Source organism: Muscardinus avellanarius (genome assembly GCF_963383645.1).
Source record: "Muscardinus avellanarius genome assembly, chromosome: 2".
In the NCBI taxonomy this organism is placed as follows: Eukaryota; Metazoa; Chordata; class Mammalia; order Rodentia; family Gliridae; genus Muscardinus; species Muscardinus avellanarius.
In genome coordinates this window covers 94,113,430-94,139,889 of record NC_137787.1, presented here as the reverse complement: position 1 = coordinate 94,139,889, position 26,460 = coordinate 94,113,430, and the positions used below count along the sequence as shown (strand labels likewise).

Sequence of the window (26,460 nt, the reverse complement as noted above, 5' to 3'; positions counted from 1 at the left end):
TTCTAGATGGTTACTTTGGAAATAAATAATTAAAAATAAAATAGACAAGGAAAACAAATTTAAAAAGTAGCTATCAAAAATCTAGCTCAAGGAAGCAATCTATCTGGGCTAACACTTTTTCCTCCAATCTTGTATTCTCTAAAAGTAGAATTATTCTTTTCTTCACAAAGAGTGCTTGGCATAGAGTATTAACTTGATAAATATTATTGACTGAATGAATGAATTTTTTAGTTAGCAACAATGTGACTAATAAATATGCTATGCATTAAATAAAAAATGCTATACCTGCATTACTAGTACTATGTCATCTGAGATCACTGAATCTTGAACTCTATATAGGTAACAAGGGGAACTTGATATTTTAAAATGTTGTCAGTACAAATTCATTAATGATGTAACCATAATGACCAGTGAAAACACAGTACTTCTATCTAGAAGTAATGTTGGTTTAAACATTTTGTTTAAAAAAAAAAGGTCATGTAATCACTGGAAAATACCCTGTAACAAGAAAAAAACACCTAAATCTGAATCTCAGCTATAGTCATGGATTACTCTCCCAAGGGCAAATGGCTACCTCTGTGTAACAGAAATCATTAGCGCCTTTTTTAAATGTCCACTATGGGATTTAAATAATAATGCCCAGCTCACTTCCTAGTAGTTATGATAATTAAAATTATAATAAAGGTCATCTATTTGGCATCAAATAATCTATTTTTTAAGCAGATACAGAACACTATTCAACACTCTTTGCAGTTTTCTTTGGGGAATTTTCATTGTGTAATATTGAGGCAGCCTCCTACTATGTTGCCCAGGCAAGCACTCAAGTTGGGATTGTACTGCCTTGACCTACTGAGTAGTTGGGACCACAGGCATGTGCCGCCAAACTTGGCCATCATCCTTTCTTAAAATTTTACTTGTTTTTGATTATTTCAGTTTCTTTCATTTTTCTTTTTTACAGTACTGGGGATTGAATCCAGAAGCACTCTACCTCCAAGCTACACTCCCAGCCCTATTTATAGTCTTTATTTTGAAACAGGGTCTCACTGAGTTGCAAAGGGCCTCATTAAGTAGTAGCTGAGGCTGTTGACTAACCCAGATCCTCCTGTCTCAGCCTCCCAAATGCTGGGATTACAAGTGTGCACACCCAACTTGATTAGTTCATTTTCTAAAACATGAAAAAAAATTAAGTGTGCTTCTAAACCCTGAGAATAAAAAGATGAAAGAAAGTCTGTTATTTTATACTTTTTTTTACATGAAGAATGGAAGAAGAGTGTTGGTTACAAATGTATTCTAGATATTTATGTCAAAGAAATTGTTCTAGATATCTAGATTTGTTTGTTTGGTTGGTTGGTTTTAGGTTCTAAGGACTGAATCCAAGTTACCTCTGAGCTGTACACCCAGTTCTATTTTACTTATTTGTTTATTTTAAAACAGGGTCTCCCTTAGTTGCTGAGGCTAGCTGTGAACCCAAAGAACTCAACTGAAAAACCAGTGGAGCTGATTAACCCATTCAGCAAAGTTGCAGGATACAAAATCAACCTAAAGAAATCAGTTGCTTTTCTATATGCCCACAATTAATCCACAATGAAATAAATAAATAAAACAATTCCATTCACAGTAATCTTGAAACCAATAAAATAACTAGGAATAAACTTTACCAAAATGTAAAAGCCCTCTATAATGAAAACTATAAAGCTTAAAGAAAGAAATTGAAGATCTTGGAAGATGGAAAAATCTCCCTTGCTCATGGATAGGCAGAATAAATATTATCAAAATGGCCATTCTGCCAAAAGTGATCTACATATTCAATGTAATTCCTATCAAAATACCAATGACATTCTTCTTAGACCTAGAAAAATCAGTCATGAATTTTATATGGAGAGAGAAAAGACCCAGAATAGCCAGAGCAATTCTCAGCAATAAGAACCATGCAGGAGTCATCACAATCCCTGATTTCAAATTATAGTACAGAGCAATAGTAGTTAAATCAGCATGGGATTGGCACAGCATTAGGCATACAGACCAATGGAACAGAATAGAAGTTACAGAAACAAATTTACACACTTATAGTCAATTGATCTTTGACAAAGGAAGTAAACTCATATGCTGAAGAAAAGACAGAATTTTCAACAAATGATGCTGGGAGAACTGGCTATCCATTTGGAGAAAGATGAAACTATATCCTTACCTCTCACAGTGCACAGGAATCACTTGAGATGGATCAAAGACTTGTAAATTAGACCAGAGACTGTGAAGCTATTAGAGGAGGGCATAGGCTCAACACTCCAACATATAGGCACAGGTAGTAACTTTTTCTCTCAATAAGGCCTCTAAATCTCAGGAAATTAAAACAAGAATTAACAAGTGGGATGTAATCAAACTAAAAAGTTTCTTCTCATCAAAGAAAACCATCAAGAATCTAAAGAGAAAGCCTACAGAATGGGCTATTTACCAGCCTCTGTTCTGATAGAGGGCTAATATTCAGAATATACAAAGAGCTCAAAAGAGCTACACTAGCAAAACAAATAACCCAATCAAGAAATGGGCAACTGAATTGAATAGACACTTCACAAAAGAAGAGATATTTTAAATGGCCAATAGATACATAAAAAATTTTTCAATATCATTGGCCATCAGAGAGATGCAAACCAAAACTACACTGAGATTCCATCTACCCCAATCAGAGTGGTAAGCATAAAGAAGTCAAACAACAACAAATGCTGGCAAGGATGTGGGAAAACAGAAACTCTTTTACACTGTTGGTGGGAGTTCAAAGTAGTTCAGCCGCTATGGAGATCATTGTGGAGATTCCTGAGAAAACTTGGAATGGATCCACCATATGATCTGGCTATACCACTCTTGGATATTTATCCAAAGAGGTTGAAATCAGAGAACTACAGTAATATATGCATACCCATATTCATAGCAGCACAGTTCACAATAACCAAAATATGGAACCAACCTTGGCTCCATCAACAGATTAATGGATTGCAAAATTATGACAAATACACACAATGGAATTCTACTCAGCAGTAAAGGAGAACAAAATCATGTCATTCTCAAGAAGATGGAAAGACCTGAAGAATGTTGTGTTGAGATTAGCCAAAAACAGAAAGATAAGAGATACATGTTTTTTCTAATATGCCCAAACTAGGGAGTATTGGGGATATCAGAGGGACCCCAGATAATGAGTGGGAAACCTCAGCAAAGCTGGAAATAAAGGGTAAGAGATGAGGCAGATTATGGAGGAACTACATTCGAATATAAGTGTGAATATAGCATAGTTAACCTGGACATTCAGTGTTGGGAGGGGGAGGGAAATAGGAGGGAAAAAACCAAGTACTTTGTGAATGTATGCCATTGTCAATATGATCCACATTATGATGTAAGAACATAGTGTGCCAATAAAATAAAAAAAAACTGAAGATATAATGTATTCATTCTAAATTTATTGAAATGTACCCTCATTAAATTTTTATAAGGATACACCATAAAAAAGGAATAGAGCCTATTTAGACTCATAAAAACTCTGTCACATAATTTAACAAGCTATTTTCTTTCTTTAATATCTAAGTTATGAGTCATGTTATTTGTGATGGCATAATGAATATTAATACCTCATGCAGATCAAAATTATAACAAAATTATCTGATTCTGATAAGATGAATACTGCCAATTAATTTAAAATAATTATGTTCTATAAATATACATAGAAACTAATCAGAAATATGTTAAAAATTTTCTTAAATAAAATTTTCTTATGTGATGTATCATTTTTATTTTTTCAAGTCTTCTCAAACTAAGGAAGTATTTACTTATTTGAAAACATAGATATATCAATGCCAAAATGTATATATGTATATACATGCATGATTCAGTAAGAAGGATATGAAAATAGAGATATTTAGAGAAAACCTTGAACTTCACTCAAATATCATGTCCAGAAACACTAAATTAGAAGAATATATTTTATAATTATTAAAGCAAATATTTGATTGCATTTGAGTGAGTTCAACATCTTTTATCATAAAATTTCACTGATACTATTAAGATAAATTTTTATAACAATTCTGAAGTATTATTATATGTGAAACAGAAGAAATTTTATTTGGTTTTGCTACCTTGTTGCTTTCGTGGATCATAAATCTGAAGCCCAAACAGTGGTGGTCTTTCCTGCCTCAGCAATGTCACCTCATTTGTTACCAAATCTAGTTGAAAAATTGAACCGTTCATATAATCAGTCCAGAATACGTAATTTCCATGATGCGACAATCCAAAAGGATGATTCAACTCTTTCCCACTGTACACAACCTGTAAAATATAAACACGTTGTGAAAAATCAGAACTGACCTTTAGAAACATGACTATTTGAGAGAGAATGGTTTCAAATAAGCATAACAAATAACGATCTAACTGATATCTTAAGTCATTTTTTCCATTAGTTTTAGAGAAAAAACTAATATCACAATGTGAGCATATTTTTCTGTTTGTCTGGCAAACAGGAAAATTATGTATATTTTGAAGAAAATTATGTACATTTTATTCACTTTAATTTTTTTCATAAATATCACTACAAATATAGTCAAGAATGCAAACATAAAAATGATTTTGTCAAGATTTCTCCTCTATATCTTTTCCTTACTCTACTATAGTATTGCACACTTAAAAATTTTCTTGGATATGAGAAGAAGACTATTTTAACTGCAGTGGGAGTGAAAGGGGACTTCTAAGTTAATAGAGCCAATTAAAATGAAGGAAAAAAACACTTTAATTTTTTTATTTTGGAGGCAGATATAGCCTTCAAAATGTAATATATATATATATATATATATATATATATATATATTGCATAGATAAGACTCTGGAAAATTTAAATTCTTATCTTAATATATGTGTTTATATTTGTTATACTTTGTTGTTTTCTTTTTTCTTTTTCTTTCTTTTTTTTTTCTTTTTTTTTGGTGGTACTGGGGTTCCTGGAAACCTTTCTACCTCCAGGCTGCACTCCCAGACCTATTTTATATTTTTTATTTGGAAACAGGGTCTCTTAAGCCAGTGCGCTGGCTTCCAACCTGCGTGATCCTCCTGTCTCCGCCTCCCAAGCACAGGGATTACAAGGGTCCACCACCACACCCAGTTTTTTGTTGTTTTCTTAAATGAAGAAATCAAATGATAAACATCCAGGTCTTATTTCACATGTAGGATTTTAGAAGGGGAAAATGTAATCTCAATAATGATAATATTTTCTTAGCTTCTATCACTTAAAAAGAATATGTTACCAAATATGAGAAATCATTTTATTTATTTTAGTATTAGAGAATTGAGGAAATTACTTATATAATTTCAGATTAGAACTTCAAATGTATCTTCTTGGAATGATTGCTTTATGCCAAATTATGCCTTGAATAACTGAGACTGTTTATTTTCTGTCTTACTTTAATGTAGTATAAAATGTACTGGCTATAAAAATGTGCTGCATATTGAATACATACAATTCATAGAAAATATAAATATTTAGTTAACACCTGTTTAATATATGAATATTAGGTTAAATATCAATCAGTTTTACCTATACAAGGAAAATATTTAGAATACTATTAGAGTAAGCCAATGACTGAAATAATCTTAACTGATAAGAGTACTATTTATTTTTCATACTAAAACCATAATGGGTATGCTTAGTGAACTGTGAAGTATTCCTTTCCAAACAGAAAGGAAATATATTGTCAAAGGCAGCATCTTTGGTAAATTCTAACATTCCATTTCTGCATTATTTAAATAACAATTAAAGTCAGTTCATGCTCTTATGTATGGCTGGGTAATAATAAGGTGAAATATAAAAGTGTTGTTTGGTCAACTATACTTTGGTCTTACAATCAACTTCATCATATTCAATTTTCCCCAAGAATGTCAAAATTGCTTTGCAATGATTCTAGCAAAAGAGACAAGAGGAAGTGGGTATCTCTTATACCAGTAGGCATAAAATCAGTTCATTTCTAGTATGCATTTCGGTGTCGATGTCACAAAGCTTATTACCCTAATAAATACAATGTAATTGCTTTTTTATAATGCATACATTAAATTTCAGCTGAAAATATGGAACATACTTGAATAGAATCGGGTTGCTTGGTCACGAAAAAATCATCAATAATGTAGAAAAATTGCATTCTAAGGCAGCTCTGATATCCTGAGAGTTTCTTTTAAAAAACCCCACAAATCCTGGCATACCATAGTGAGCTGGGCCTGGTCTCCTGGAGGCAAGTGCCAGCTGCAATACTTAATGTGCAGCCTCCTTTAGCCACCCCACAGAGACTATTGGCAGCCACCTCAGAGGGGTAAAAATAAACTTGAAAGTATTTTTAACACAGCACAACAAGGCTATGTGAAAGAAGAAGCCTGCGGGTTAGAAACAGCAGCATTTGTCTTTTACCTTCCTGTGAGTTCCATTCAAAAACACTCTTTCAATATGATCATAATAGGCATCACACCAGTATAATGTGCTGGTGTGAAAGTCCAGAGTTAAACCGTTTGGCCACAGCATCTTTGAAGTCACGAAAATCTGCCGATTGAAGCCGTCCATCCAAGCCTTCTCGATCCTTCCCACGCTGTCATCTATTTCATCTTCTTCCCAGTCTGTCCAATACATCCAACTAAGACATAAAAACAGGAGTGTATACATGTCATTTGAGCCAGCCACCATATAGAGAAGTACTTCCTCCAATCTGGTACTTTAACAAAATCCATTATATTCTGATATGTTCTCCTTCTATCTAAATGCTTATCTGTCAAAGGAAGGGTGCATCTGTGAGGTTCTAGGAGAACTAAAGATGTGTTCCATCAAATAAATACACTTAGACTCACTGCAGAAAACCTATGACCAAGGCTATCACACTTCTTGGCCTCTTGCATTAATTAATCTGACAGTAAGTGCCAGATAGCTATTTTCTTTGGTGTTCAGACCAAGTCAGGAAAATGATTTTCCAGGGCCTTCCTATTTTTAAATGTTGCTTACTTTACACAATATATAACCAATTATGTTATTAAAAAGCAGACTGACTGGCATGAGATCCCATGGCACAGATAATAATCTACTTCAAACTTTATTTAATCTCAGATGAATTATTATTTTTAAGAAAGGCAATTGGATTGCCTTTGTATTGAACACGGTCCTACTGGGTTTGTTTGGCCAGGTCCGATTTGTCATCCAGATGCAAATTATCTATGCTTTATTGCTGCTTCTTTTTACCCCTAAACCCACAAAAGATGATTTAGCTGCACATGAGTTTAATAACAGCAGGTTGACTGACCTTGAGATTCTGAGCTTTAATTTCAATCTCAAACAAAAAGCACCTGCCTTTAAAAACAAAGCTTTTGTGTAAGCTCTAACAGTGGGGGAGAGGACCTTGAGCTAATGTTCTAATTTCCACATGAATAAGGTTAAACCCCATGACATGTGCTGTTTTGGGGTCATGTGAAAGCTCCTGTGTTATTAATTAAAATGTAGGTTTTAATTCACTCACTTCATACACAACTTTATAAAGCCGCAAAGCTTTGCAAATCTGTTGACCTTAGAAATACCCTTATTACATCTCCTGCCTCTCATATGTTGTGGGCCAAAAAGAATTTCTGAGATAATTTGGGTAAAATATCTATCCATGACTAAGAATCCTACTGTTCTAAACTGGCAGATTTGGGGAAACTAAGGATATTGCATAGCATCCATTATTTCATACCAATTAAGATCCTTTTAAATTCTTTCAAAAGCTTATAATTATGTCTATGTCCTTTCTGAGATCTGACAATGTATATTGAGGATGTTCGATTCTATTATTCCTAGAAATAAATGTGGCCATATGCCTGTCTTTGGTCTTACATATCCTTGATGTGATTTTGTTATTGGAACAACTCAGGAACACATGAGACATTCTATTGGCTTTAATGGTATGTTAGCTAAAACTACTTGATTTCAATTATATAAATCAGCTATATAATGAAATATACTATTTTTAATCTTTTGATATGTTCCTACTGTTATATACTGTTATGTGATCTTATTTTTGTCTCTAATTTATAACTTAAGATTATAATAATATTTTCCTATACCTTTTTCTTTTGATTATGACAAAAATCATTTTTGTATATACTCTTAAAATGATGTACATGTGTACATATACATGTGATAGATAACTCTAGATATTTTAAATATTGATATCATTTTATGGTTTGAAAAAAAGAAAAGTATTTGTGAGCTGATCCATTAACTAAGATTGTTTTTAAAGAAAATATGGGAAAATAATTTTTAAGTAAGTGATACCAGTCTGTTAAATACTAAATAAATGCATGTGATTACCTAATTGTTTAATTATCTGTTTAAAAGTCACATTATGAAAGCTTTATAATCAATATCAATTGAGAATGTTGTTTAGGTGGATTGCTAGGGACTGAACCGAGGGTGCTTTGCCACTGAGCTGTATCTCTAGTCCTTTTATTTTTATTTTGAAACATGGTCTTGCTCAATTGCCCAGGTTGGACTTGAACCTACAGTCCTTCTTTTTAAGCCTTCCAAGCACTAGGATTACAGGAGTAAGCCACCCTATACATCACTCAAATAAGAATTCTTAAACAACAACAACAACAAAAAACATATAAAAGAAGTGAGAGCTAAAATAAGTATTTCTATATGCAGGATTCTCAGTACTTACCAGATAAAAATGAGGGTAATCTGACCTCCTAAAACAGCATGAAAAATCTTATCTCTATCTTCTAGTCTTATTCAAATTTTATTCAGTTTATCTCCATCATTTCTGGAGATGAGAATGAAAGCAACATCTTTTCTTTTTTACAATATCTTCTCATTTCTTTTATTTATTGCACTTATGCCTTATATCATATTGGATAGGATTGCATGTTTGATCATTCCAATTACATTTAAAGTAAGGAAAGGGATTAATCCTTATTCATTATTAAACACTGGAATGCCAAGCTAGATTTTGTTGAGATTAACATTTTTCCCAAATCTAATTGCACTGTTGTGTAGTGAACACTAAATATTCAAATCCGCAATATTCAAATCTGCAAGAGCATCAATGTCATGGAATTAAAATTAATCGGTTTCCCATTAAATTTTTTTTATTTACTTGCTGATAGACTATGTAGCTGCTAAGTAAAGGGGTGTGTTATTATTAACTGTGATAGGGGAACCAAGTGATCCTGTTGGAGAAAAACATGTATATATTTTATGTAGATGGCATTTTGAAAATCAGAACTAGAGATACATGTCTCTCTGTTATTAATATAAACAGTGAAGTTCATGGAGAGGTGTAGTTATCAGTTTGAGGACAAGTGTTATCAGAATCTACTCTTTATCTGTTGAGATCTGCCAGTCCTATTCTTCCAGTTTCTTTTGTCTCACAACCACTATTCTATTCCTATTATAAATATTAAGGTTCCAGTGGAACTTTAAATGGGCATCGTTTTCTCATCTATTGTGTTTATCATATAGCTGTCAAAAGTTGTTTTCCTAAGTCATGAACTTATATGTGGCTTATATCCTTAAAACCTTCCAATTACTCTGTCAATTAAATAAATTCAAATGTCTTATCAAAACATTGAAGATGTTTGCATATTTGTTGGTAAGTTAGTGGTATTTCTTATGCCCTCTGCTTTTTATTTCACTTACTTTTATTTTTATAGATGTGCGTCTTCCATGCACACCAAATTACAAACCCTTGAGGATGATTATTGTCCCACTGACTTCTGTTGATGTATATGATAATTACTCAGTAACATATTTTAATAAAAAATAAATGAATAAATCTTTTGTTGATTTTATAATTGGTATTGAAGATTGTGACAAAGCATGTCTCTGAAATGACTAATTGTTATTCATTGGCTATTGTGATAGAGAATATCGTGATTCTCCCCCGCATACAGTTACAAATTGATATTAGAGTAGGGAAACAAAATGTAAAGGGTTGTTTTTCTTGAAAATTACTTAGTTACATTATTCTATTTTTCATGGAGTATTCTGAATTAAAGCTTCTTTTCTGTTATTATACATGTCTCCAATAATTATTCAAATAAATAAACGTATATGGTTCCATCTCTACTTCTATTACTTTCTAACCCATTTTGCACTGATAAGCAAGATTAGTCTTTTTACAATTCAAATAAGTTTATGTCCATACAAGGCTTCACTACTAATCTCACTAGCATGTATGGGGCAGTATCTTCTGGTAGTATCCTGAGGGAAACACACCAATTGATACATGCATGTATGTTTGTATCACTTTGAATCTCACTATGATGAGATTCAAAAAAACAAAACCAAACTTAATTACATAATTTCTCTTTCTCATTTTTTATTTTTGCAATACTGGGGATAAAACCCAGGGGCATAGTACCTCTGAACTACACCCCCAGCCCTAGTTGTTAGTCTTTTTATTTTTGAAACAGCATCTCACTGAGTTACAAAGGGTCTCCTGATGTAGCTGAGGCTGTCTGTGAACCGTGATCCTCCAGTGTCAGCCTCAAGAATGCTGGGACTACAAGCATGTGCCACCATGCCCAACTAATTTCTCTATTATATCCATATACTGTAAAGAAAATGCCAAAGCCTGGCTTTTCTGCCATTTCTAGTCTCCAGTCACCTTACCCCCTCTCTGTCTATAGTCCAGCATTATCTTCACTATGCTTCCTTTGACATCCAGCTTTTGCCCAGTTTATAATCTTCCAAAGTGTCAATTTCTTTTTTACATTTTTTTACATTTTATTTTATTGGTGCACTATAGTCTCACATCATAATATGAATCATGTTGACGATGGTATACCTTCACACAGTACCTGGTGCCCTTCCCTCCTCCCCTACTTCCCATTTTCCCTCCCTCCCAATACTGAGTGTCCAGGTTAACAATGTTATATTCACATGTATATACATATTAGAATTAGCTTTTCCATTAGTTAACCTCAGCCTTCTGACTCCCCTACCCCTTCTTTCAGGCTTTGCTGCTGTTTCCTCTCCATTATCTGGAGTCCCTCTGATATCCCTAATACTCCCTAGCTTGAGCATATTAGAGAAAATATACATCCCTTTTCTTTCTGTGGTTGACTAATCTCACTTAACCTAATGTTCTCCAGGTCTTTCCATTTTCTTGTGATAGACATTATTTTTTTTCTTTTTTATTGCTAAGTGGAATTCCATTTTGTGTATTTCCTATGTTTCCAGCTGAATTCTACAAAACTTTCAGGAAAGTACTAATCCCAATACTTCACAACTTGTTCCAGGAAATTAAAAGAGATGCAATCCTTTCAAACTCCTTCTACAAAGCCAATATCACATTAATCCCCAAACTAAATAAAGATACCTCAAGAGAAAAAAACTACAGACCAATATCTTTGATGAACAGATGTAAAAATTCTAAATAAAATACTAGCTATATACATTCACACACCAAGAGAATTGTATACCACAACCAAATTAGTTTCATCCCATAAAAGCAAGGCTGGTTCAACATATGCAAATCAATACAAGTAATTCACCACATAAGTAGAACTGAGAACAAAAACCACATGATTATCAACAGATGCTGAAAAAGCATTTGACAAAATTCAACATCCATTTATGTTAAAAAAAAAAAAACACTGCAGAAAATTGAATAGAAGGAATGTATCTCAACATTAAGGCAATATACAGTAAACCCAAAGTCAGCATCATATTTAATGGGGAAAAACTGAAAATTGTCAATTTCTTAACATGAAAAAATTCCCCTTCTCCCTAAACTCCATGGCTGGTTCCTTCTGTTCCATTGACTCTCGGTTTAATTAATGATGCCTTTGAGAAGCTTATTTGGAAAACCAATTTAAATAGGCTTCCACTTGCTTACTCTTCATCATATCAATCTACTCTTTATTCTTTGCCACTTCAGGAGTGGATCCAGCATATGATCTGGATTTACCACTCCTGGGGATCTTTCCAAAGAGGTTGAAACCAGAGAACTACAGTAATATAAGAATACCCATGTTCATAGCAGCACAATTTGCAATAGCCAAATTATGGAACAAACGTAGGTGTCTATCAACAGATGATTGGATTAAAAAATTATGGGATAGTTAGCTGGGCTTGGTGGCACACACTTTTAATTCCAGCATTTGGGAGGCTGAGACCAGAAGATCGCAGTTCTTGGACAGGTACTTAGCGAGGCCCTTTGCAATTTAGTGAGACCTGTTTCAAAAATAAAAAGACAAAAAAATTGTGCTAAGAGTGTGGCTCAGAGGTGGAACACCCCTGGAATCCATCCCCAGTACTGCCAAAAAAAAAAAAAAAAATGGAATATCTACACATGGAATTCTACTCAGCAATAAAGTTGAAAAAAAATATGTTATTTTCAAGAAGATGAAAGGACCTGGAGAACATTATGCTAAGTAAGATTAGCCAGTCAGAGAAAATGAAAGACCATATGTTTTCCCTAATATGAGCAAGCTAGGGATTAACTGGGATACAAAAGAGACTCCAGATAATAGAGAAGAAACTTCAGTGGAGCCTGGGAGTAGTTCTAAGGGAAGGATTGGCGGAAGATTGAGGTTCACTAATGGAAATACTACCTTTGACTATGTTTACATATGTGAATAAACCAATGCTAGTCTCAGGACTCTGTACTGGGAAGGGGTGAAATGGGGAGGTAGGGGAGGCACCAAATGCTGTGTGCATGCATGTCATTGTTAACATGATTTACATTATAATAAAAGCACATTAAAATAAAATAAAATCACAACTGGGGACTGGAGGTGCATCTCAGTGGTAGAGCTCTTGTATGTGAGGTATTAGGATGTATCCTTAGCACCTCAAAAATTTTTAATAAAAATAAATAAAATTGCATTGGATACTTGCTTATTTATTGCTTATTTGGTCCTTATTTATTGTTCCACTTTTCTTCTTTCTACCTTCCAGATGATACAGGGAGGTTCTTGAATGTTAAGACTATGCTTGTTATGTTAACCATTTTATATAAGTAGTGCAGTACTCTGGGCACAGCATATGGCCAGAAAAAAATATATAGCTCTACTTAAATAAGCAAATGCAGCCAAGCATTGTGGCTTACACATATAATAGCAGTACTTGAGAAGCTAAGAAAGGAGAAACAGGTCCAAGGCCAGCCTCAGCAACTTAGTGAGAACCTATTAAAAATAAAAATTAACATAGGGCTGGGGGTGTAGCTCAGAAGGAGAATGCCCCTGAGTTCAACTCCCAGTACCACGATAAATAAACAAACAATAAAAAGAAGCAAACAAATGAACACGTTTTCACAGATACTTTTTTTTTCTGTTGTTGAAACTAATTTATAATAGCAACATTCCATCCGAAAAATTGTGTCAAATGGCAGAGACATAAAAGTCATTTTTTTTTTTTTGCAGAACCAGAGGCAAACCCAGGATTAGTTGGCAAACAGACTTATAAGGATGCACATCCTGCCTTTGTGAAAAGGAAAATAAAATTCATATCAATCAGAATTGCCATTAAATAGAACAAACTGTACATCCTGCAGGTTTCAAATATCAGTTGGATGTCTGACTACTAGGGAGGTATTAAAGAGGATTCCTGAATCAGAAAAGAAAGATGAAACTAGTGTCCTCTGAATTTCCTTCTAAGTCATATAATTTTATGACCTACATAGATGATCACTTTAAGGGCAATACCCTTTAACTCTATCAGAGCACATTTTTCATTAACAGAATACTAGGAACTAAGATGCTGAATACTAAGAAATAAGAAATATTTGAAACATCTTTAAGTAGTTTGGGACAATTTATAATAAATATTTTCTTTTTTTTTAACTTTCTTTGCAGGTTCTGGCTGTATACTTTATTATTTTTTAAGTTGAGTACACTGTAATTTTACATCTTAATTGGGTACAGAATGTATTGAAAATTTAAAAGGTTACTTTGACATAAAGCCAGACTTGTTTTAAAAGTCTCAGAATAGATTGAATAATTATGAAGTCCATATGTAAAATCATGGAAATTATTATGTCTTATGAAAACATATACAAGGAGTTAATCCACTGCCTAGAAATAAAAATCTGATTGTACTGGGAGCTATTATCATCAACACAAGCAATTTTAGGAACTACACTTGAGTGACCACATTTTATGTGGGTTCCTGTTCAATGAAATATTTTTTGTATGTGTGTCATAAGGTATAAAGAATATCCACTTTATCATGCTAGTTTAAAACCATGACATATAAGCACACACAGGAAAACTACATATAAAATATATAATCCATTCATTGAATTTTCAAGTTCTGTTAAGAATTATCTTTTATATTTCTCTACGTTTCAGATTCAGCTAATATCTCTGAATTAAAAATTACATAAATGTATATTGTCAATAATTGCACAAAATATTTTACTCCAAAATAAGTAGCTCATACTATTAATTAATGTCCCTATATGAAAACTATGGTTGTGTCTAATATTTTGTATTTACCATCTTAGACTCATAAAAGGCAGTGAAATACAGTAGCTCAGAATAAATTATTAGAAACAGGATACCTGGGTGTATATATCTACACAATCTCTTACTAATTAATAGTCTCTGAAAGAATACATAACAGTTTCTTCTTTTATTAAAAAATGGAGGATGAAAATGTCAAGTAATATACGGGACTATTGTAAAGATTTAAGATAAGAGCACACTAGCTTATTTAACAAAATACCTGGTTCACAGTGAAGCCACAAAAACATATGCTAGTATTTGCATACATTAAGTATCAATAATTTTTAAAAGTTAGATCTTGGCATCCTGCTGCATTCATAGTACTTAGATGGCTAAAATGGTAGAATTACAGGTTCAAGAACAGCTTCAGCAATGAGACCCTCAGCAACTTAGGGAGATCATTTAAAACAAAAAATGTTGATGGATACCTTGATTAAATTGAATTTATCATGATATTAGGCTATCTCAAATAAATAGTCCTTGTCTGAAAAAATCAAGTTATATGGCCTTCACACTAATAATTTATATTAGTTCAATGTATTTTGATATTTTTACTTAACATATTCTCTAAGATAGGAACTCTTTAAATGAGCAACTTTCCCAAGAAATTAATGGTTAACTCATATCATTTATGTGTGAATCAACCTATATGTATCAATTTAAACAAACATATCACTATTTTAAAAATAATAAAGCTGATTAAATATTGTATACCCATTGACTGGATCCACCACGATTCCTCTGGGATGGGACATTTCTCCCTCTAGAAGAGTCTTCCTGCTCTGAGAAGCCTTTTCTAGCCTGGCCACATTAATAGTTTTCCTATGGCCATCATTTGTCCAGTAAAGGTTATTTCCAATCCAGTCCACAGCAATGCCTTCCACATTATCCAAATCTGTAAAAAATAAGAAATAAAAGTATTTAATTTATAATGGTAGTGAAATTAGTATCAAATATTTGTGTTCTTCTTAGACCATTTATTTAATTCAAAATGGCATGAAGGAAACTCTTCCATTGATGTTATATACATATGTGAAATTTTCAATGCCTACAATCTCGCGTATGAGAGAAAGAGAGAGAGTAAGGAGGGAGTTAGAGGAAGGCTCACCAAATGCTGTGTGCACCTATGTCCCTATCACCGTGAACTACATTATGATGTGAGACTACAATGCACCAATAAAAGTATATATTTTTAAAATGGCATGAACTGTGATCCATGAATTTTTACAGGTGTGATTTTTAAAAATGTCACTATTTCAGGAAATATAACAAGTATTGACAAATTAATCATATGGTAGTTCATCTGAACTTCAATACATTGTAACTAAGATAGTGATTTGCAGTGAAACAGGAAACTATAAATGATGTGAGCAAAATAGCATAAAATAAGTAAAAATACAGCAATTTAGACTGTTTCAGAAGAAAAATTCAGTACTATGATAGTATCTTCAAATGATATGTATAATCTGAATAATCAAAATAATAGGAATGGCCTCTTCCCAAAAGATGAACAGATCACCAGAAGCACGTATTTTCAAGCCTAGAGCGGGCTGTCCTGATAGAATAATAAACACAGTGAATATTAAGGAATCACTGAAACACTCCTCTATGTTTGAGATTTATTTTTGAAAGGACCCTACTATGATCTTCTATAAGATACAAATAATGATATATAAAAGGATTTTATAAACACAGAATATTATAAATTCATCTGTTCAAATATTTTATTTTATAAAAGAGAAAAGTCAAACTGAAGGTGTTTGCTTATAGTTCATTATTCCAGAAATGGAATGGAGATAAAACTCCAAGCCAAGTGGCCTCCAGTGTAGTCACCTTCAAAACCACACTGTGCTTGTGGTGACTCTGCAGCATCCTTTCCTTGGTTTTTGTCATTTTGTGAATCGCATCCCAAACTTCCCACCACATCCAGAAGATAGGTCTAGTCTCGTTCCATGAGGAATGACTGAACAACTTGTCTTCTTTCAAAATCAGGGAAATACAGAATGGACAAAGCAATAGGTGGCAAGACATCAGAGAAAAAGCTATGCATCCAGACAAAGTAGAGAAATAACATTTCTCCATATAAAATATAATAAATATTTGCTGTTATTATATCTATAATTATGGCTCTTCTGGCTCTGAAAAAAAAAGGACATTTTCTTTTGTGACCCTTTCTGCTAATCAACATGTGCCCTGACTAATACAAATTGTGACTTGATCTAACTGAAAATCCCATTATAGTCAATCAGATGTGTTCTCAATTTCACTAAGCTCTCTGCTTCATTACCATCCAATATGAGGAATTTTCACAGGTTAATTGTGCCTATGCTTAGAAAAAAAGTTTAATTTTGTCTTTACTTTATTGACATTTAATTTTGCTGAGCATTTCCCTGTTCTGGCATAATGGAAAGAGAGTGTTATTTACTCCTTTCTTTTCTATGTATTATAGTCTGTAGCTAACTTTTATTTTGTTAGTTGGCTTTTGAAAATTGCATTCCATTTAAAAACTACTCCAGCACTCAAAGACTTCAAGCTGCATAACCTTCTTAATTTTAAAACTCTCCTTTTACCATATAACTTAAGACTTTATATTTTTTTATATGAAACAGTTGCAATATTTTTTGGATGGGGAATTCATTTCTGAGACTTGAGTAAATAACTGAATTACTCTGATTCTTAATTTTACCATCTGTAAGGCCAAGAAAATAATAACATCTATACCTAGGATGATAAAAGTGGTAAATTACTGTGTGCAAAATATTTATTATGCCACTTGAAATATAGTAACTTCTAAATGCATGCTAGTTTTTCATCATTTTTTTAGGATTTAAAAAAATTACATATATTCTGGCTTTTTTCCTTACAAATGCTACTAGACATTCCTTATATTTTAGACTTATAAAATACCTGTTCAATACATTTTCCCTGAATTTTTACCAGTGGCTAACTCCAACTAGAAATATTATATGAGGAGTTACTAACAAAACATAGTGAGAATGGAATAGAATTAAATTCTGAGAAACAGAATTTGGAGAAAAACTATCTCCAGTAGGTTTATTGTATTTTTTGAAAACAAAAATACTTGAATAATTCAAATAAGTAGTTATTAGGATCACAAGTTTTGGACTCACACTGCCCTCACTAGCTAACTCACTAACTGAGCAAGTCATTAAACTATCTCTTTTTTAATTTTCTTCTCTTTCAAAGAATTTAATGATAATGTTCAATACAGAAGATATTTTTGAGGATTGACTAAATAAACATATGTGAAATTCTTAGCATAATGGTTGGTATGGTCTATAAATGTTGCTATGATTATTACTAATAGTGTCTTTATTATTGAAGTCTTCCCTTCAGCTAGCTTTTTAGTCTATTAAGATAGTAATGAAACAATTAGCCTAGAGTGTTTTTGTAATGTTATTTTTTGTTTGTGTTTTGTATGTTTTTTTCTATTATATGGCAAATGAGATTGAATACAAGTTTTAAAATAAGGAAATTCATAAAAGAATCTCTTGTAACACTGGGAGTCTCTAACTGTCTTTAATAGACCAGGAAAGAACTTTGTTCTATACAGAAAAAAGCCTGAACAATCCGTTAATCCTTTTCTCAACAAATACATGCTGATAAGGGAAGCATTCTGCTTTTATATTATTTGACCTCTGCTTTCATTGAGTTTATGACTCACATGGAATACTAATATATATATATATATATATATATATATATATATATATATATATATAATTTAATTTAATTTTTACTCAAAGAAATCAGATTTTGTCTTGCCTGAAGTCATCCAGTAAGAATTCTGCAAATAAAATTCCTTGATCAAGGCTGTACATAGGATTATGACATTCAAATGCCAAAAAAAGTAACTGATTATGGATATTTTATTTAAAAATTCAAGGAAACATGTGACTATCCAATATAGGAAATATGTTTTTTAACGGACAAATCAGTAGAATAGATTGCTTTGTATAAATTAAGGTAGAATTTAAGTAGTCTACACTCTGAAATTCATATTCATTACATTATTATTATTATTATTATTATTATTATATAACACCAAAGAGTATGATTATTTTTTTTAAATCTGGTCAAAATATCTTTAAGCTTTCATAAATTTCTCATTTTTATGTCAATAGGAAAGGACTCTCAACATATTTATAACAAAAACAATGAAAGAAAAATACTACTAGATAATATTTGTTGCAAAACTTCTTTTTGTATGTGTGGGTTTGGGGATGGAACCCACGGGCATTCAACCTCCAAGCTACACCTCCTGCCCTAATTTTTTTATTCTTTATTATGAAACCGGGTCTCACTGAGTTGCAGAGGGCCTCACTAATTAGCTGAGGCTGTCCACGAACCACGATCCTCAGATCTCAGCCTCTGGAATGCTGGGATTGCATGTGCCGCCACTCCCAGCTCATGCAAAACTTTTTTTTAATTAAGATTGTGTCGAGCCCGGCATGCTAGCGCATGCTTGTAATTACAGCATTTGGAAGCCTGAGACAGAAGGATCACAGTTCATGGATAGCCTCAGCTACTTAGTGAGGCCCTTTGCAACTCAGTGAGATCCTTCTTCAAAACAAAGAATAAAACATAGGGCTGAGGGTGTAGCTCAGAGGCAGACTGCCCCTGGGTTCCATCCCCAGTACCGCAAATAAAATAAAATAAAATAAAATAAAAATAAAATTTTACCTTAAAAAAAAAAAAAGATTGTATCTCGGGGTGTATTGCGTGGTAGTATGCTTTCCTAGCATGTTCAAGGCCCTGGGTTTGCTCTGTAGCACTAAATAATTAAGTAAATAAGTAAATAAATATTCTATTTATATTTCCCATGCCCAGTAAAGAAATTTCTAGTTAGAAATTAGATATACTTCAGATCAAAGCAAATTTTTAGATGCACTATATAAATATTTTGGGTTAATACATCACTTTTGCCCAACTTATTATAATTTCTACATTTTTTCCTTTTGTAAGCATCATTCTAGTAGTTTATAACATGGATAAGTGTCATTATGGAAACACAGTTACAGTTCTCCACTATGTCCAAGGTTATGATGGTCATTATCATGGTTATCATTTTTCTTAGTTGAAACAAGATGTGAACCTGAGTAAAGATATGGTAACATGCTTTAAATTCGTAGATTTTCAGCATGTACATACATGTAGCTTGGGCTACAAGTCTTCATGTGCCAGCAATGCCTTAACTAGCCTCAAGTCAGAACTGGACAACTCTCCAGCCTCTTACTCTTGTAGTTGAATTAGCGAAAATTGTCTGTGTGCATCTCAATATGATCTGAGGCATCACAGCTCATATGTATCTGAGGTGAGTGAATGATGCTGATTTAATTAATGCTGTGGCAGTAAATTTTGCTTACAAAATGTGCTGCCTCATAAAAGCTTAGAAATTTTTTATCACAAATTACAATTTTTTTTTATTCTGTCCCTAGTGGCCAGCTAAGGCTGATATGCACATCCTCATTCCTATTTCTGGTCTCTATCAGTCATTAGGTCAGAAAGTGTGAATACAAATGCTACTATCAATTAGGAATCTTAAGAATACCTTGCTGTTGTATTAAAAGAGAAATATAGAGTATACTGGTGTTATTTTCAAGATAGAACATATTCAAGGAGTTATTTCCTTCTATTATTAAATGTATAATGTCAGATTCATTATTTAGGGGGATAAAAATCCTCTATGGGCATTTATATATTTCATATTTTATCTTTGATACATTGTATACATGTAAGCACAAAAATGTATCATGATATGCATTATAATCATCAGTAAAGTAATCCAAACTGATAATTAAAAATAAAGGTTTCAAGAAGGTTAAAAAATGAAGATTTTTACCAGAAAGACAAGCTTACAAAATTGCCTACTTTTGTTTCATGGATTACCTATAAAACCTGTGATCAGATATAGAGGATATTATTCCTCTGGCACACCAAGCAGCATGGTCATGAGCAGCTTGGTATCAGTCCTCTTTTCTTGAAAGTCTCCCCTGAGGCAAGTAGGAAGGGACCATATTGATGCCTTTTATACATAGAGGGTGGCAAGACAGAAGACTGCTGAGCTTATCATGGGCAGTAAGTAGGCATGATGTTTGCACTGGAGAAAGTCTCTATCTTCTAAGATTCATTTGTATACAAGTAGCCTTGAAATAATACTTCTGAATAAAAGAGGAAAAATGTCTGCTATGGGGTGGGTACAGTTTGAACAAGTCCTTGAGGCTTTCATGTGTTGAAATATAATCCCCATTGTGAAGTATTAAGAAGGTGCTAATTATGGTTGAGGGATAAAGCTTTTGGGATGTGATTAAGATTTGATAAGGTTACTAGCATCATGCCTTCCTGACTGGATTCTGGTAGTTCTATAAGTATAGGCAGAGAGGCAAGAAGATATGTACACACTAATGCATACTCCCTGTCTCTTGCTATGTGATCCCCTGAACCTCTGAAAGAGAGGGAACTGCAAAGAATTGTATACCATAGAGAGGTCCTGGAAACTCAGAATTGGAGCCAATAATAATTGTAGACATACCAAACAAATAGGTGTGAAAATATAAACAAAATAATGATTTTCAGATTGTAAATTATTGCTCCATGTAAATTTTCTACTGATTAATACTAAAGACTATTTTTTCCTGCAAAGCATAATATTTAGCTAGCTATTTGTAATCATCAACTTTATGTGTCAATTTGGCTAAGCCATGGTACATACATAGTTTGTCAAATATCAGTCTGGACTTAAAGATGATAGTAACAGACTTGGAGTAAAGAGGATTATGATACATAATTTGGGTTGGTCTTCCAAGGAGTTGAAGGTCTTTAGAGAAATAGACTGAGATCCCAGAGCAAAAAGGGAATTAAGTCTCCAGACTGTCTTTGGACTTGAACTACCTTCTCAGTTCTTCAATGGGTCTCTTGCCTACTGGTCTTCCGTACAAATTTTGGACTTGCCAACCTCCTCAAACACATGGTCCATTTTCTTAAAAGATAAGAAAAGATAAATCTTTCTCTCTCTCTCTCCCTCTCTCTCTCTCTCTCTCTCTCTATATATATATATATATATATATATATATATATATATATATATATTAGCTATATACACATATGTGTGTGTGTATTTGTGTACTTGGTTCCTTATGTTTGTGTATTTGATTCCTTGCCAAATATACCATTGCTATTCTTGTAATTTGGAAATATTTTTTCTGAATTATCTGGACAGATAGATGATACTTATTTCTATTTTGGGTGAAACAATGAAAAGTATATATTATGAGGAGCAAAGTATCTTCCAATTTAAAAATTCCCCTAGAGATAGGCAATGGGTGTATAGCTCATTTTACAATATTACACTAACAACTTTTGGATAATATCAGAGATCTCCCTGTGAATGGTGAGAAAGTCATTTCTATGAAGACTCTTTTATTACCCAATTCTGCCTCCTTACAATGGAGAACAGAGCTAAAAGGGATTTCTCGCCTAGAACACAAAATATTACAGCTATTTTTTGAAAATTCATTTTACTCCTGTGAAGTACATTTTAATACATAAAAATAAAACACTTCAGAACATATTTTATCGGTAGTAAATTATACTATCTTGTTCATTTTAGATGAAAATGCAACTCTATTAGTAGTCACTCGAGCAATTGAGTCTCATAGAAAGTGACTTTTATTAGCCATATTTTCTAATATGTTTCATGTTTTTGCATTTGGTCATTTAAACATTCAAATAATAGGATCCCATCAATTGGTAATTTTCACTGAGCTTTTCAAAGATAACAAGGAAGCATGTATAATACAGGATATATAGTACAGAATGCAAGGGCATCTTGTTTAGTTAATGATGCTGATCATTAATTCTAAGTTGAGTTTAAAAGCCAGAGACAGAAATCTCTAATATATTTATTATTACCATGGGAAAGAACAGATGTATCATCACATGTTACCAAACTCCTGGAAATTATCTACCCAATTAAATTAAACGTAAACTGTATTTGTTTTAGAATGACATAAATATTCAGAGCAAAAAAGGACAGATAAAAATGCATGTGTGAGTTATATGTAAATGTAGTAAAGGGGTCCAAATCCTTAATAGTAATTTGTCTCACAGAAGTCTTCCATAAATATCGAAGAAAACACAGAGTCACAACCCTTGTCAGTCTACGAATAGCCTTATTCAACTGAAGCCATGAGTCAGAGGCAAACATAGTAGTGAAGCCAGTCATAAACCTTGTTGTAAAGTCAATATTTCAGAGATAAAGAAAGCTTAAGTGGGCTGAGCAAGATGGTTCATGCCTGTAATCCCAGTACATGGAAGGCTGAGACAGAAAGATTCCAGGTTAGAGGACAGCCTCAGCAACTTAGTGAGACCCTCAGCAACTTAACAATTCCCTGTTTCAAAATAATTAATAATAATAATAATAAATAATAATAATTAATAATAATAAATAATAATAATGATAATAATAATAAATAGGGCTGGAGATGTAGCTCAGAGGTAAAATGCCTGTAGGCTCACTGCCTAGTAACAAACACACACACACACACACACACACACACACACACAGAGCCTAAAGTTCATATAGTAAAACTTCTACATTCAAAAAATAATCAGACAAGTAAGGTGACTCACAGCAGTCCATATAATAACTCTAGAAATTTAGCTCACGTTACAATGTGTTTATTCTACTTTATGTTCTATTTGATTTCCAGAATTGTAGAGGAAATAATGAACAGAATCAGAAGTCATGGGAAGTTAATATAAGCAATACTTCATGAAGAAGAAAAAATCAGGGCATAGACGAGGGGAAGAGAGTTCAGAGGAAGACTACTGCAGGGGAGGGTGCTTTTCCAACTTTCCAGTTGGAAGACCATGGATTGTGAGAATTTGCACATTATACATATTTCTCCATTTTGGTAACTTGGGCACATTGAATAAACATTGGTTAATTGCTTAAACTTGAGTTTTAATTTCTTTGAGGGAAAATATGGATAATAACCAGGTTTACCCACATGTATCCCAAAGGAGAGAATAACTAACAAAATAATGCATGGCACAGAAATGATTTTTTTTATAAATAATAGCAATTATTTTCTTACCAAATATATTTGGTGGATAACATGAAGAGATTTTTTTAAAAAGTCATATGAAGAAAAATTAAATAGTAAAATTAAACAAAAAACCAAGACACTTTTAAGCCTGGCATGGTGGTGCACGCTTGTAATCCGAGCATTTGGGAGGCTGAGACCGGAGCATCACGGTTCGCGGACAGCCTCAGCTACTTAGTGAGGCCCTCTGCAACTCAGTGAGACCTGGTTTCAAAATAAAGAATAAAAAATAGGGCAGGGGGTGTAGCTCGGAGGTCGAATGCTCCTGGGTTCTATCCCCAGACCCGAAAAAAAAAAATAAGACACTTTTATATTCTGTGAGACACAGCAGATATAATGCTAAATAGTAAAAAACAGGTAAAATTTGATTAAGTCATTACTTAATTGTATTGTTATCAACCTTAATTCTGGTCTTAGTATATGTACTAGAGTTATATAAGATGTTAGGGAAAACTGTGAAGGTGGAATAGAATAAATATTTTTGTCATTTTAGAATTCACCAAGTGCTATGTGCATGTATGTCACTATAATTCAGAACTGTATTATGATTTGTCTATAATGCACCAATAAAAGTATAAAAATTTAAAAAATCACAAGTTGAACAATACTTCCATTATGACATTAGGATATGGAACTTTTGAGAGATAATTAGGTCATAATAGGGGAATCCTCCTAAATGGGCTTAATGCCATTAAAAGAATGACCAGACAGATTCTCGTCTCTCCTTTCCTAAAACAAACCCAATAATTCTACAGAGTAAACACAAAGTAAATTAATAGCAAATAATTCATCCAAATAAATATAGAGTTTAAATACAAAATCATTTAAAGTAGATGTGCACTTCCAATAGAAAAACAAACTTTGAAGTTGTGCAAGAGTGAAGTGAGATATCAAGACAGGGGAAATATGTTCAGACAGATATCTTCTTTGTATTAACTAAAGACAATAAAATAGTTTTTCTTAAAGATATTACAAAAGTTCAAAAAATCATAATGAACTTGAAATTTTATGAAATTTCTAAAAAATTATCAGGAAAGATCATTATAAGAACAATTTTAACGAACACTAAAATTTCAAGATAATAAAAAATAAGCAATTTTACTATTCTTTATTATAGAATAAAAAAGAAGAATAATTGTCCATTTGTAATTATCCTTCATAAGTTTAATTACTGTTTTAAAAGTAATGGCAACCAAATTATATTTTTATTCATTTATTTGATGAACATTTATTGTATGGCTAATATATTCCAGGCACTGTTATAGGTTGTAAGGATTCATCACTGAACAAAAGAAAATATCTTCGATTTGTGGAAGTTACATTATTGTAGGAAGACAACAGGTAAGCAAAATAAATTCATGATAAACAATAAAGAGAAAAACTGACCAAAGAAAGGGGATTAATGGTTGAGCTGAGACAGGCATGGTGGTTGCACACCTTTTTTTAATTCCCATTTGGGGGAGCCTAAGAAAGGAGGATCACCATTTACAGGCCAGCCTTAGCAACTTAGCGAGACCCTGTTTCAAAATTAAAAATAATAAAAATAAAAAGGGGTAACTTTGAAGTAGAATGTTCCTGAGTTCAATCTCTAGTATTGCCCTTTCCCTCAAGAAATGAATTGGGCTGGCTATGTATGGGTGTGCAATATGCCATGCCTGGCTGGATAGGGTTCATTGAGGCATGGTCTATAAAGTGTGGAAAGCGCTGCAGATGCTAGTACACTGTCGTGAGCAGGTCCTGTCACCTGTGTTCAGGCAATGACAAGGGAAATGACAAAGGGAAAACTGGAGAGAACTCACAGAAATATTATGGTTATTTATATATTATTATTATTTATTTATTTATTTATTTATTTATTTATTATTTATGCATTTTGTGGCACTGGGGCTGAAACCCAGGGACATTTTACCTCTGAGCTACACCCCCAGTCCTACTTTTTATTTTTTATTTTGAACCAGGGTCTCACTGAGTGGCAAAGGGCCTCACTGAGTATCTGAGCTGTCTGCAAATTGAGATCCTCCCATCTCAGCCTCCCAAATGCTTGGATTACAAGTGTGAGCCACCACGCCCAGCTTGGGTATTTTTATTTTGAAATAGGCTCTCTCTAAATCACTGGCCTCAAACCTGCCATCCTCCTGTTTCAGCCTCCCAAGTACTGGTATTACAAGCATGAACCACTGTACCCAGGTATCAGGGTTATTTTTTTACATATTTTATTTTATTTATTTTTAATTTTCCCATGTATGTCTTTTTCCTTTCTGTGTTGTAGTCATACATTTTAATGGGATACAAGATGGCAGAGGCATACATGCCCACATCACTCATTTAGCCCTTCCCCAATTCGCACCCCAATCCTCCCCCCTCCCTCCTCATGTTTGGCTTAGTGATTAACTTTCATATGTATTTCATGTACATTAGAAAATTTCCGCTGGGCATGGTGGCGCACGCTTGTAATCCCAGCATTCAAGAGGCTGAGACCCGAGGATCACGGTTCACAGACAGCCTCAGCTACTTAGTGAGGCCCTCTGCAACTCAGTGAGACCCGGTTTCAAAATAAAGAATAAAAAATAGGGCAGGGGGTGTAGCTCGGAGGTCAAATGCCTCTCCATCACTCCCAGTTAGGAAGCCTTATTTGCTCATCTATGGTTTCTCCTTCCTAGTCTAGAGTTCCTCTATGACCCCTTTTCTCCCTAGCTTCTCTGCATATTAGGGAGAGCCAGCTATAAGTTTTGATAGATATTAATGAACAATATTTCAAAATTAACAGAACAACTTATATTCTCCCAAACAGTGTGGGAAATTTCTGTTTTTCTAGCTTCTCAGAACTATGATATGTCAC

At 33.2% G+C, this 26,460-nt stretch overlaps 1 protein-coding gene across 1 annotated transcript in view; it reads right to left on the bottom strand.

The window, feature by feature from the left end:
* Positions 1–26,460, bottom strand: part of LRP1B (LDL receptor related protein 1B) — a 1,956,425-nt gene that overhangs the window by 791,176 nt on the left and 1,138,789 nt on the right. Inside the window, exons 12-14 of the mRNA XM_080689945.1 lie at positions 15,208–15,388; positions 6,431–6,650; positions 4,122–4,311 (exon numbers count right to left, since the gene is read on the bottom strand). Of these exons, the coding sequence (XP_080546071.1) occupies positions 4,122–4,311; positions 6,431–6,650; positions 15,208–15,388 (591 nt within the window). The remainder of the gene's footprint in view (positions 1–4,121; positions 4,312–6,430; positions 6,651–15,207; positions 15,389–26,460) is intronic.